At 44.0% G+C, this 14,614-nt stretch overlaps 1 protein-coding gene across 1 annotated transcript; it reads left to right on the top strand.

The window, feature by feature from the left end:
- The first annotated feature begins 259 nt into the window (after positions 1 to 259).
- Positions 260 to 13,638, top strand: xpnpep1 (X-prolyl aminopeptidase (aminopeptidase P) 1, soluble). Its single transcript, XM_079999668.1, has 20 exons — positions 260 to 359; positions 2,132 to 2,256; positions 2,611 to 2,674; positions 3,483 to 3,587; positions 4,425 to 4,517; positions 5,181 to 5,324; positions 6,038 to 6,133; positions 6,788 to 6,869; positions 7,168 to 7,378; positions 7,913 to 8,002; positions 8,536 to 8,586; positions 8,679 to 8,737; positions 10,618 to 10,695; positions 10,884 to 10,955; positions 11,080 to 11,140; positions 11,305 to 11,374; positions 11,559 to 11,732; positions 11,837 to 11,913; positions 12,302 to 12,400; positions 13,334 to 13,638. The coding sequence occupies exons 2-20, from the start codon at positions 2,140 to 2,142 to the stop codon at positions 13,451 to 13,453; spliced, it is 1,863 nt and encodes a 620-aa protein (XP_079855794.1). The 5' UTR covers positions 260 to 359; positions 2,132 to 2,139; the 3' UTR covers positions 13,454 to 13,638.
- The last annotated feature ends 976 nt before the right edge of the window (positions 13,639 to 14,614 follow it).

Raw genomic sequence — 14,614 nt, 5'->3', positions numbered from 1 at the left:
TATACATATATATGTATTTATATGTATATATATATATTTATATGTATACATATATATAAACGCATAAAATATATGTAAACATTTAGATTTAAAAATACATAAATTGAAATATAAAAATATTTTTTTTCTGCGGACCCCCACGATACAATTCGAAAAGGGGCCACGGACCCACGTTTGGGAACCCGGTGGATCTACGTAACGAAAAGAGGCGGGTCCGGATCCCTGCGCTGCAATTGGACGAGACGGTCACATGACCCGAGGCGTCATCGAGGAAATGGCGGCCTCCTGTTGTGTGAACTGACACACGGCGCAAAGTGCAGCAAACAAAGTGTTTTGGAGCCGAGGAATCACGCTGCGAGGTAAATCCATTCGAGCGCGTTTCTCGAGTTCGCTCGATGATTCGCCGGTCGGGACGCGAGGGGAAGGTTTTTTGGTTTTTTTTTTCTTTTTTTCCGGAGGTGGATCGAAGGCGAAGCGGGCAAAGGTCTGCGGGGCGCTTTGGGGAGCGGGTCCGTCCCACGCCCGCTCCCACCCCCGCACCGTGCGCATCAAAACACCGCAGAAAGCCCGGGCTCGGAGGCGCTGCACCGGGGGAAATATCTTTTCAGATAGAGTCACGTTATTCAAAAGGTGGACACCCGCACCCACCCACTACACGCAGTGATGTAATGAATGGAGCACCAGGTGTGCGTGGCCTGGATACAGGTTCATATCACCTCGTGTTTCATATTGAGCCGCGGGGTGTTCGTGGTGAACGTTGTGTCACCGATCAAACCAAGTTACCACATGAAATGGATGCGCTACAGTGACTCTGGCTCATGCCACCTTGTAAACAAACGTCGCAAGTGGAGCGTCGGCCAATGGCCGCGCTCGTCGGTGACTTGCGCAACGCCGCGGTGTTTCGCTGTGCGTTTCCCCAACATGGGGTCCGCGGGCCCTCGGCGGCCCCCCAGGACGTTCCAGCCGGGTCCTCAGCCAACTGACAACCGGTTGAACTTTGCATTGTTCAATTTCCGAGGCGTTGACACCATTAGAAAATGCACAACCCTGACAGTCGCATTATAACAATGAAGGTAATCGTATAGGGACATAAATCATAACAATAAAAGTCTTCTCAGGTTGGCATCACACGGACAACCACAGTGCAGATCAAAGTGAGGGTCCTTCACATGAAAACGGTTCTGCGTATATAAGGTCGTATAATGAAGTGCACCTGTGTTTGCAGTTGCGTAAGCCCTGCCAAGCTGTGCCTGTGCACTAAAAATGTATTAGACTCTTGTGGAAGCTGTTTGAGGGGTCGCAGACTCATTATTCTGCTCTCCTAATGTAAAGCAGGGGTCTCAAACCACAGGCCTGGGGGCCACACCCTGCCCGCAAGACAGTTTAATGCGGCCTAATACACGCTTATAATATACTGTCAAATGTGGCCCACAGATTCATTTTAAAATCACAATGCTTAATTTATCCATGCAATTTTAATGAAGGTTTTCTATATTTATAAAATGTACTGTACAATCAAAATATAATGTAAAACAAAACCCAAGTAAAAGTAAATCAGAAAAAGCAGAAAGTGACTCCAGTTTGCTCCATTGGGGTTAGTCTGGGTGAAGTGGTTTCAGAGATTTTCTTCTATTCTTATAATATTTAACCACGCCAGGGCGTTACTAAATCAGCTTATAAAGATTAAAGTGTAATGGTGGTGACTTTGAGCTCCACGTAATGAAGCTACAGGCCACGGTCCCTGTTGACGGCCTTTAGTTCTCGCTGTTCAGTCAACTGCAGTCAGCACAGGTCTCCTGGACTCAGGTGTCTCATGGTTTTCTTTGTTTTGAAAATAAGTGATGATATGCCTTGGCACCTTCCTTAATTAGCGGTTTGGCACGAGATAAAGTCGGTGTTTTGGACATTAGGCAGACAGGGCGGGCCGTGAGCGATTTAAACAATTCAGTCCAGGTCATTATTTAAGGACTTGACATTGGCACAGGTTTTGACCTGTTTCGGGTACTGCTGAGCTCAAACCTCTGGGCGTTCTCTTATTTCACATAAACTGCCTTGTATGTTGGCTTTGAAATGATATAAGTTTTTTGTTTATTGGCTTTTTTTTTTTTTTTTTGCTCTGATGTAAACCCAGATACAGTCATGTCTCCGAAACTGACCGTGGAGCTCCTCAGGCAGCTTCGCCTGGCGATGAGGAATGCAAAGTACTTCTCTGAGCCCATCCAGGCATACATCGTACCCTCTGGAGATGCACACCAGGTACGAGGAGAATATATATATATATATATATATATATATATATACACACACACACACACACACACACACACACAACCAAAATTCACTTAAAATTGGCCCATCTTGAGTCCGATCGAATCATAACTATATTATAAATGTTTTAGTAAAATAAATCTGCAGAGCTATTTTCTGCAGAAAAGATAAAAAAAAAAAAAAATCTGTTTCATTCTAATTCATGCTTTGCTGGCGGCCACTTGAATTACGCTGAACGCTTTGTCTTGCAATCCTTCACCCGTATCCCTGTTTCCTTTTCTGCCTGGTTGTTTTTATTGTTCTGTGAATTTTAATCTCTCTGTGTCTCTCTGTCTCTGTCAGAGTGAATACATTGCACCATGTGACTGCCGGCGTGAATTCATCTGTGGATTTAACGGATCAGCGGGTAAATTCTTTGGGTATCTGCATCTCAGTTTGTGTGCATTAGATGCCACAGCATACTCATATTCGTGAAGGAAGAAAGATTAGAGTGCGTATTTACCAATAGACAGCATCTCACCCTCGTTATTGGCTTTTGCCAAACAACTGTGAAATCAGTCCTCACTGGTGACACAATCCTGTGATTATAATTACGATACCCAAAAACCACAAACACCTCTGAGGCCAAAGGAATCGGCTCTTAAGCTTCTTGCAGCAATCGCAGATGATAGGAACCTCTTATTAGCAGCAACCCGAGAAAAAGCTTTTGGCTCGGTGTATGAATGTTTTGCATGGTCCCTCCAAGCCGCAGCCGGACTCTAATCTCTCGTCACTCCTTTCCAGGATTGTGCTGCCATTGTTTGTCATTATTGAGGGAAAATAAAAATCAAATTATTAAAGATGCTGTACACTTAAAACAAAAAAAAGAAGTGATAAAATAGGCTGTTTTTTGTGTTGTTTTTGGGAGATAGATTGTGGATGCCTTTTTTTGTAGCTGTCACAGTGATGCGCAATTACTTTCCTCAACTGATGGTAAGGTAGATAGAGGAATCACTGTTATAACTGTTCACATTAAATCCCCTAAAAACAGTCTCTCTGGGATTCTGCAACTGCATAACAGTGACTCTGGATCGATCCATCTTATTCAAGCCTCTATTGAAACATTTAAATCCAAATTGCAGAAGTAATGGAGAAATTTATGCAATGGCATCATCGCCAAAGTGTGTGTGTGCGTGCGTGCGTGGTTGATAATGCTGTGTGCTTTTTATCTGCAGGCACCGCCATAGTGACAGAGCAGCATGCTGCCATGTGGACCGACGGCCGCTACTTCCTGCAGGCCACCCAGCAGATGGACAACAACTGGACCCTAATGAAGATGGGTGAGGTCCTGCTCCGTACATACACCTGGCACCAGACTGAAGCGTACCCAGTAATAATAATAATCCAATATGAGGATCATAACTGACGTCAGATATTTAGGAAAAGATCCTAGATTTTCTTTTATTTTTGATTTAAAAAAAACAAAGTAGCAGTATTTATAGTGCAGTGAAAGTAATGTATTGGATATAAAGTTAAAAAATAAAAATCCCATGTTTGATACCTTTTTTTAGCTGGCACTTATTAAGAAACTGTTATTGAAGGAATTTGCATTACGCCCAAGAAGTGAAAGGCAGCCGCCGTGAATCAGATAAAGCAGCGTGGCTCGTTGCGGTCTGTAAACTCTCGATATGAATGGACAAATAAGAACAACATCCTCGGATGAAGATAATATCCCCACCACCTCAAGTGACCCGAGGAAAAAACAAAACAAATGAAATGATCAGAGGAAGTCATACGTTCCAAAAAATTTTAGAATTTAGAAAGAAAAAGAAAAATGTTGCAGTTATGAATGGAATTCTGGGACTTGTAGAGTAATCCACCCAATACAGACAATGGATTTGCACTTTAAGATCAGTATTAATAGTAGAAAAACTGGCCTCGGTTCATCTCTAGTTTCTATCCCTCACTGTCAAAAAACACATCACATTTTATCAAATACATGACAGAAGAAAATATTTTTAAGAAGTCAGCAGATTGCAGTAACTGAAACCATATATGGTACAAATGTACTGTTTATGTTGTCGGCGCAGTCATCGCCACAAATGTCATGTTTGGGCCGAACAATGTTTAACCCTTTTTAGTTTGCATTGAGCTAAAACTTGAAAACTCTCTCCCAGGGCTGAAGGAGACGCCCTCGCAGGAGGACTGGCTGATCAGCGTTCTCCCTGAGAACTCCAAAGTAGGAGTGGACCCCTGGATCATAGCTGCTGGTGGGTGGCCGTGCTGGACGGGAGCCACTCCGTCAGACTTATGAAAGAGTCCTCTCACGCCCTGGTTTGAGCCGCACTCCGCCCGCTGCACAATTTAGAAAAACACCAGGAAGCGGGCGAGGGGTGGATTGTGAAAGGTTTGAGAGAGAGTGAGGTTTCATGGTCCCCGCTCGATCCATTGAGGGCGGTTGCTAGGGAGTGGACCGCCAAGCTTTATTTCACAATTTTTTTTTTTTCAATTTGTTATTTGACTCATTAAAAGCCCTCCTCCACAGCAGCAAACTCCCTGCGCACCCTGTGCTGAGTTCAACCAGTAGGCGGCGCTGAAACGGTTTTGTAGTGGAAAATTTGAAACGTAAAGAGATCGGTCGTAAATTCCGCCTCACAGCTGGAAAAACACTTTAATCGCTCGTGGAGTCACAGCGCCCCCCCCTCCGGGGAAGCTCTTCACCTTCATCGTCGTCACTCCGCTTTCTCTCCTGACTCTGTTGACCACCCCAAAAATCAAAGCAGAAAAATAGAATAAGAACTGTGTGAATGTCCGTGCTGGTGTACATTTCAGCCCCCCCCCCCCCCCCGACTTACCTGAGACTTACCTGCATGTATCTGAATCCATGAGTCCGTGACGCTGTGTCCTCCTAACGCCGCCCGCTGATGTCTCAGACCAGTGGAAGAACATGTCCAAGGCGCTGACCAGCGCGGGACACTCCCTGGTGGCCGTGCAGGACAACCTGATCGACGCCGTGTGGGAGGACCGCCCCGCCAGGCCCAGCACCCGGCTCATCACCCTGGACCTGGAGTACACCGGTCAGTGGGACCCAGGGCCCGGGGCTCTGACGAGATCCGGGTGTCGCTCCTTACCTCGTTCATTTAGTTCTCTTTGAGTTCAGTTGAGTGAGTCACTTTTGGACAGTTTCTCTTTTGGTTCAGTTGAGTGAGTCACTTTTGGGCAGTTTCTCTTTTGGTTCAGTTGAGTGAGTCACCTTTGGGCAGTTACTCTTTTGGTTCAGTTGAGTGAGTCACTTTTGGGCAGTTTCTCTTTTAGTTCAGTTGAGTCAGTCACCTTTGCTCAGTTTCTCTTTGAGTTGGGGCTCTGCACAGTGGTGGTAAAGTGTGTCCTCGAGTTTTAGTAGTCGTATTTGATCTTTAACTCAGTAAACACAGAATTATTTAAATTTAATTTTTTTTTTTTTTTTTTTTTTTTACCAAGGTGTAACCCTTTCTCAAAAGACAAAACAGAATTGGGGGGAAAAAAGTCACTGGTATAGAAGATTGAAGTTATTAAAGAAAGATTCTCCGCCCTTCTCCTGTGTGATCGCTACTCGATGGTTTGTTGTTTTACATCCATTTCGCCCGTTTAAAATTATTATAATTTTTTTGATCCCTGATCATTATGTCATTTAGTCAAGTTATGAGTAGATTGACGGAGAATGGATTTGCGGGGTTGTAAAGCGCAGTAGCCGTCGTCGAGTTGAAAATGAATGGCAACACAACAACGATCTGATTTTATTCTTCCTCAGGTTTGTCTTGGCAAGACAAGATCAGCGCTCTGCGGGCCAAGATGACGGAGAGGAAGATCAGCTGGTTCGTCGCCACGGCGCTGGATGAGATCGCGTGTATGGCTTCCTCCATCTTTTTGTAACTGATTTCATTCAGGAACACCGGTTGTACAAGGACACTTCCCACGCAGCCATATTTGGGAAAAAAAAAAAAAGCTAGTAGTATAACCCAGTCTTTCAGTTGTCAACAAAGGCGTCACCTCTGGTGTAGAGCTATCACAGTTGATCCCCTGAGGTAGCAGACGGGGATTGTTTTAGAAAAAAAACAAACGTCAGACTGAACAGTCTTTATTTAATGGTGAATGTGAATTCAATGTGAGAAATGTTCACAATAAATAATCAACTAACGTGGGTCAATACCCGATCACGATCCAAGGACCCCGGCTCCAAGGGTGTCACTAAAGATGCCTGTTCAAGCGCCTCGTCACCCCGGCCGGAGGAGCCCTCCAGGCTGATTGGTTTGCTTAGTGTTTGTGCTAATTACAGTAATGTGGATTGTTGATTGCCAGTGGGTCACATTTAGACGAGACGTTTCCAATCGCTCTTCAATTGAGCGGATTTGCGCTCCCAGTAGTGGTGCTCTTACGTTTGACTTTCTCCTGAGGTCTGAGATGACTGTACAGTGTATACATGCGTTCGTACATCTCATTTCCAACACTTTACATCATTGAATTTGAGTGATTTTGTTTTGCTTCTTTTGTCCTTGTGCAGGGCTGTTCAACCTCCGGGGCTCAGATATCGAGTACAACCCAGTGTTCTTTGCGTACGCTATTGTGGGGATGAACACGATAAGGTAACGTTTCACCATAAAAAGCAGAACTCAACATGCAGATCAGACTGTCTCAGTTTCTCCAAATTTGAGATGCAATGTTGTTGTTTGTTTTTTTGGGTTTTTTTTTTTATAGAATTTTTATAGAACATCTATTTTTCAGTCATTTGCATGTCAGCGGGGTGGGGGGGGGGCGGACACTGTCAGTTTCAGATGAAAAATATTGAAGCGGACGCTCCGTTTATACGCGTCGGGAAACCCTTTTTTGGCGTTATCTTTTGGGCGGGTATTTTTCATCCATAAATGTGACGACGCCCCCCAGGCTGTTTGTAGACCTGAAGAGGCTGGCAGAGCCGGCGGTGAGGGAGCACCTGCAGCTGGACGCCCCCAGCCTGCCCGAGCTCAGCATCCAGGCCCTGGCCTACGAGGAAGTCCACACCGAGCTGCAGGCCGTCTGCGCCGCCCTCGGCCCCAAGGACAAAGTGTGGATCTGCGACAAGGCCAGCTGCGCCCTCACGCAGGTCATCCCCAAGGTGGGTCGGCGGGGCCGCAGAGAAGCTTTTCTGCGTCGGGGGGCGGGGGCGGTGTGAAAGGTCAACCTGGGCTCATTATTCATTTGTGACTTGACGAAGAAGAAGAGCCGCTGTCAGTGTAATCCACACAATCCGTTTTTTTTGTGGAAAAAAAACGAGAACATGACGACAGGTTTTTTGCCAAGGATAGAGCGGGAAAATCAACAGAGAGAGGAAGTTGGAAACGCTTATTCCTCGTACATGACGCGTCTTTTGACCTGAATAGTACAGGAGCTCATTTGGGTTAATCACCTAAGACAAGTATTCAGTGAGGAGTCATTTACAACACACGTGGATAGCCTTTAACTGCATGTGTCTCAACGATAGCGTGTGTACCAGCGTGCTGCTCAGACGAGGCGCACTAAAAACCCACTTTGTCCATGACCTGTGCACCTAAAATTGGGTTGATTGGACTGGTTGGTTAATAATTGCAAACCCGTCAAATACCCCTGGACGGGATTATCATGTGACTGCTTTGTCCTTGTGCGTTTCCAGGCCCACAGGTCGCCCATTCCCTACACCCCCATCTGTCTCGCCAAGGCCGTCAAGAACGCCACCGAGATTCAGGGCATGAAAGCGGCTCACGTAAGAACCTTTGAACGCCATTGGATTTGGACATATCTGATTGTCCAGGTTATAATAGTATAATAACCATAATAAACTTTATTAATTTAGCGCAGGGCTATTGAGCAGGATCTCACGATTTCGATTTCGATACAAGGGTTCATGATCCCATTCAACATAGATTTGGTTTGCTATTCATGAGATTGCTCACTATATTCATATATTTAATATATTTACTACCAACCTTTCACTATACCATCTGACGTGCATTCCAAAATATTTCATAGAACAAATTCAGACGAATACAGAAACTGAATATTTCAATTAATTTCTGACAACAGAGGTATTTAATTTAAGCCGGAAAATCGCTAAATAATTTCCAAACAAGTGTTACAATTCAAATTTTGAAATGATTTATGAATTCAAACGATAGCGTTAAATCCTATCGGAGGATCGGATCCTAATTCCAAACTTAAATGAGAATTAAAAACAAAGTTTAAAATCAAGCTGTTTATATTTGCTTTTACTAAATGTCCCCACCGTGTCACCAACAGATCAAGGATGCGGTTGCCTTATGTGAACTTTTCGCCTGGTTGGAAAAAGAGGTATTTACTGACTGACAATCTTTCCGACCGTGAGTGGAAAATGCAGACATTCAGAACTGGTTGAGTGGAACCATTTCCTTATTGTTTTATAGATTCCAAAAGGCACTGTTACTGAGATGTCAGCCGCAGACAAGGCTGAAGAATTCCGCAGGTTGGTTTAAAAAAACAACAACAAGTACCCGTCATGCAATGTTGCAGCCTCCATGGACTTACAGGCCTTTCCTGTTCTTCATATTGGGTCCAATCCAACTGTATTTTCTCATGAGAGTTAGATGAGGCTTGTGAAAGCAGTATGAGGGCAAGATGTACAGACTGTGGACAAATTTGTCGGTACCCTTACAGCTCACTGAAACAACGCTTCATTCCTCCTGAAAAGTGATGAAATGAAAAGCAATTCTCTTGCGTATACCTGCATGCCTTTGGTATGTCAAAGAGTAAAGCAAAGAAACCTTTAAAAATAGATAAATTATTGCTCAAGAGATCAATTATATTCTAAAATGGCCTGGACAAAAATGATGGGACACTTAACCTAATATTTTGTTGCACAACCTTTAGAGGCAATCACTGCAATCAAGCGGTCTCTGTCGCTCTCAATGAGACTTGTGCACCTGTCAACAGGTAGTTTGTCCCACTCTTCCTGAGCAAACTGCTCCAGCTGTCTCAGGTTCCCCAGACTGCATGTTTCAGCTCTTTCCATAGATGTTCCATAGGATTCAGATCAGGGCTCATAGAAGGCCACTTCAGGATAGTCCAATGTTTTGTTCTTATCCATTCTTGGTGCTTTTAGCTGTGTTTTGGGTCATTGTCCTGTTGGAGGACCCATTACCTGCGACTGGGCTTTCTGACACTGGGCAGCACGTTTCGCTCCAGAATGGAGCCCCAAAACCGAACCGAGCCTCCTCCATGTTTCGCAGTTGGTGTGGTGTTCTTTTCTTTGAAAGCTTCATTTTTTGTCTGTGAACATAGAGCTGATGTGACTTGCCAAAAAGCTCCAGTTTTGACTCATCTGTCCAAAGGACATGCTTCCAGAAGCATTGTGGCTTGTCAATATGCATTTTAGCAAATTCCAGTCTGGCTTTTTTATGTTTTCCTTTCAAAAGTGGAGTCCTCCTGGCTCTTCTTCCATGGAGCCCACTGTCACTCAAAAAGCGACGGATGGTGCGATCAGACAGATGTACCTTGACCTTGAAGTTCAGCTTGTACCTCTTTGGAAGTCGTCCTCTGCTCTTTTTCTACCATTCGCACTATCCTTCTGTTCAATCTGGGGTCGATTTTCCTCTCACGTCCAGGGAGGTTGGCTACAGTCCCATGGACCTTTAACTTCTAAATAATATTTGCAACTGTAGTCACAGGAACATCAAGCTGCTTGGAGACGGTCTTATCGCCTTTAGCTCTAACATGCTTGTCTACCATTTTCTTACTGATCTCCTCAGACAACTCCTCTCCTTTGCTTTCTCTGCTCCATGTTCAGTGTGGTGCACACGATACCAAACAGCAGAGACTACTTTTCTCCATTTAAATAGGCTGAATGACTGATTATAAGATTGAAGACATGTGTGATACCAATTAAAGAAAACAGTTAGTTTGAAATATCGCTATAATCCAATTATTTATAATCTTTTCTAAGGGGTACCAACAAATCTGTCCAGCCCATTTTAGAATATAATTGGTCTCTTTATCAATAATTTACCTCTTTTTACAGTTTCTTTGCTTTAGTCTATGACATACCAAAGGCATGCAGGTAAACATGAGAAAATTGCTTTTAATTTCATCAGTTTTCATGAGGAATGAAGCATTGTTTTCAATGAGCTGTAGGGGTACCGACAAATTTCTCCACGTCTGTTAGTGTGATGTCACCCCCTACTGGACAGAAAAGTAAAACACGTGTTTTGGGGGCTGTTGTCAATTAGGTTCCCTTTACAGCCAAGTTTTATTTTCACATTTTTTGCAAAAACTGGTCAATTCAATTCAAAACTGCATTCCATGCGGGCGTGGGGGATGGTTTTCTGAGGCAGCATGTGCCTTTCTCAGTCAACAGAAAGATTTTGTCGGCCTCAGTTTCCCCACCATCTCCAGCGTCGGCCCAAACGGAGCCATCATACATTACAGGTGAGCGCAAACAAATCCGGGTCTGACAGCGTTGACAGGTAGTTCTTAGCGTTTGTTTTTACCCACGGCCATTGTGCTGAGAAAATCGAATATGATGACAAAACATGCTATAAAATTGTGACATCATAGTGCTGCATGGGGGGGGGGGGGCATTATTGGATGTTAAGAACCTAACTGGATCCTTTCAGACCCCTGCCTGAGACCAACAGAACCCTCTCTCTGAACGAGGTTTACCTGATCGACTCCGGAGCGCAGTACAGGTAAAACCGAACCAAACCATATTATTAACCACATTAATTTGAAAATGCATTCCGACCCGCAAATAATCATAAAAGAACGCAGACAATATTAAACCTTGAGCGTTTGTCCGTTGTCCTTCGGCAGGGACGGAACCACGGACGTCACTCGCACCATGCACTTTGGAACGCCCTCCGCTTTTGAAAAGGTAACTTTTAATATGTTCAATTCTTAAGTGTCCACTTTCTCAAAATCTGAATATGCCGGATATCTTTGGGCCTCACTGTCACTAAGAATGGCGTTTAGGAATCAAATTTTGATTTTAAAATAGTTTTATGCCGGAGGGGCAATGACCGTGGCTTTCCCCTCCAGGAATGCTTCACATACGTGCTGAAGGGACACATCGCAGTGAGCGCTGCCGTTTTCCCCAACGGAACCAAAGGTACCAAAGGCGGGAGCTTTTTAAATCATATTTCATCCTTAAAATCCCACCGGAGCTGTTAAATATGTGATTCACCCCGTTACTTACTTTTAAAAAAAGGTATTTAATTATTTGACAAAATTTGTAACGGATAGAGTTGGAAAAAATCCCAAGCAGACATGACTAACCTCCGCCTCTTTCCAAGGCCACCTGTTGGACTCGTTTGCCCGTGCGGCTCTGTGGGAGTCGGGTCTCGACTACCTCCACGGCACGGGCCACGGCGTGGGCTGCTTCCTCAACGTGCACGAGGGCCCCTGCGGCATCAGCTACAAGACCTTCGCCGACGAGCCCCTGGAGGCCGGCATGATCGTCAGCGACGGTAGGGGGGGGGCGCGCATTCACAACTTCCTGTCTATTCATGATTTCCATCCAAACAACATCTCTCTTCACGTTTTGTCTTATTTTTTTTCATTATTACCCCAGAGCCTGGCTACTATGAAGACGGATCTTTTGGCATACGGCTTGAAAACGTCGTTCTGGTTGTGCCGTCTAAACCAAAGGTAAAAACCCTCCGACCGAGGACGACCCAGTTGCTATTAAATGTTTATGAATCTCGTGGAAATAGTTTATTGATCCCTCGGGAGGATTTTAGGAACTGCAACGTACATCTGAATTTCATTATGTTCTTTTGTTTTTGTTAACTGATTTTTTATATATATATATATATATATATATATATATATATATATTTTTTTTTAAGGAACTACATTATTGCTACTTGTTTTTATGTATTTATTCAGACTATTATCTTAGGCAGTAAATATGAATTACCCTTGTAGCAACAGGACACAAAGCTGTGTTGCTGCTTTGTAGTAGGGACAGGGCTCACCTGACAAAATCTAAAATGATACTTAACCAAGATGTTTTTTTGTTGCTGTGTATCTCCAGTATAACTATAGGAACAGAGGCAGTCTGACGTTTGAGGCCCTGACGCTGGTGCCCATCCAGGTCAAGATGATGAACACGAACATGCTCACCCAGAAAGAGGTACGGTATATCTTTCCCGACCCAAATCCATTGTTTTTGGGACAGGGGTGCCTGCTGGGGGGGAAAAAAAACCCAAAAGGAGAAACAGTTTGTTCAGATGAATAATTCGACGTAAATGCATGAAGCAGCGGTCATTCTAGAGAAATTGCAGACTATCCCATTCCCCTCTACATTAATCGTTTAGGATAAGGAATGTTTTTGTTGTTCAAAGAAAGAATACAACATTCCTATTGGAGTCTGCAATGATGTCTGTTTATAAATATGATAAAAGGTTTTTGTTTCTATCGGCATACGAGCGTGTGCAAATACTCTACGTTCCCATACATTCCTGTTGAAGTTTCCACCTTGGAATATTGCTGACATTTTGTAACTCTACACAGAATTTCGAGATTTCTTTATTAAAAAAAAGAAAAAGAAAAAAAGTAGCATGTTAGTAATATTCATGTTAACGAAAACAATCAAGCTTTAGACAACATCAGTAATGCAGTACAATCGATAGAGGATATTAGATAATATTCCCAAAGTGTACCAAATAATATCACACTGTCACATCTCGGGATGTTATGATCATTAATGTTACGACTATTATTGCTTTTTTTTTTTTGTGTAGCTATTGCAGAACAACCATGTTCTATATATTAAAGATTGGAACATGAAAATAGGAGCAGACAGTTAGTATCAAACACCTAATTCACATTTTATTTGTTGTGCTATTTCTAACATTGGTTTGAAATCCCCCTTCAACTTGGAGGGAAACACGCAATTGTGAAATCTAGCGATTTTACAATAAACGATTAGAATAGATCAGCGGACAGCGGAAATAATTGCGATGTTTAATAATTACGATTATGTAAGACCGCTCTGCCCTTCGACAAATGAAGGGGCCGTCCTAATTGAGTCGGGGGCTCTGAACCCTTCTTTTTGCTCCCTCAGAGGGATTGGGTGAACGAGTACCACCGGCAGTGCCGAGAGACGGTCGGGTCCGAGCTGCAGAGGCAGGGCCGCAAGGACGCGCTGGAGTGGCTGGTCCGGGAGACCCAGCTCATCGCCTGAGCCCCGTTCAGCGACTGACTCTTGTACAATTGCATCCGATTTTTTTCCCTCCCGCCCAGGTGTAAGATCGATGGCTCTGCAGTGATATCCGTTGCACGTTTTTTCCCGTCTCTTGTCTCTTCCCGTCTGTCACGCGCCGCTTCTTTTGTAAAGCACATGGTGTACGCTGTTTTAATGAAAAACTCATTTCAAATAAAAATAAAAAGATTTGACTTGTAAAGGGTAAATATATGTTCAGCCGATACCCCTGTTCAACATGGTTAACCTTTAATGATTAAGTTGTCAATCTTATTGTTTCATCACATTAGTTTCGGTGATAAAATCAGTGGCATTTGCGCTTCCTTTCTGTTTTTTTTGTTTTTTTTCCTCCTCATTACTGATCAGCTCCCGGCCCCGTTTCTTACAGCTGCATGTAAAACATGGGCGGGTCCAGGATCACGCCGCTGCTTGGGTCCTCGGCGTACTCCTGAATGGTCGGCAGCTGTGAAAGTGTGGTCTGGTCGTCCACTCCGCAGGGGGCCCCCGACTCGGTTTCGTCCTCCTCCACTCCGATGGGCAGGGGGTTGCTGTAGATGTAGTAGATTTTGGACCGGTCCCTGTCCGCTTCCGGCCTCTTGAACAGCGAGAAAGGGTTGATGAAGCTGGTGGCCCTCTTGACCGCCCTGACCGCCACGGGGCTGTCCAGCTCCTCCCGGGTGACTGCGCTCTCGTACATGTGGGCTCGCTTCGACTGCCTGACGGAGGACGGCACACTGAGTGACACTCATAAGTTGGGTGACGTGTCACACTGTACTGTACCGATGTAGGCCATTCAAGAATCAAATGAAGGCTTTAAATTTCATTAAAATGTTTAAAATTACATTTCTAGGGGTATGAAATTGTTTGCTTCGAATAAACACGCGGCCTATGTGCACGGATGGAAAAATAACCGAACTTTTGATGGAATTTTAGGCTCGCAAACAAACGGGAAATTGGCTAAAATTGACGTACGTCGTTCCTGAATTTCCCTCAAAAAGGCATTAAAAACATCCTTAAAACTGTAAAATAGTATTTGCCAACACTAACTCCAACAGATAGAAAATCACTTTCTCTGACTGAATTTAATAAAAATGTACTGTATGCGTTCATGCTTAGGTTAATTGTTTTCCAATTATTAATTAC

This window comes from Zeus faber, assembly GCF_960531495.2.
Source record: "Zeus faber genome assembly, chromosome: 4".
In the NCBI taxonomy this organism is placed as follows: domain Eukaryota; kingdom Metazoa; phylum Chordata; class Actinopteri; order Zeiformes; family Zeidae; genus Zeus; species Zeus faber.
Note: the sequence above shows the minus strand (reverse complement) of the source record. Positions and strands in the feature narration are given on the sequence as shown.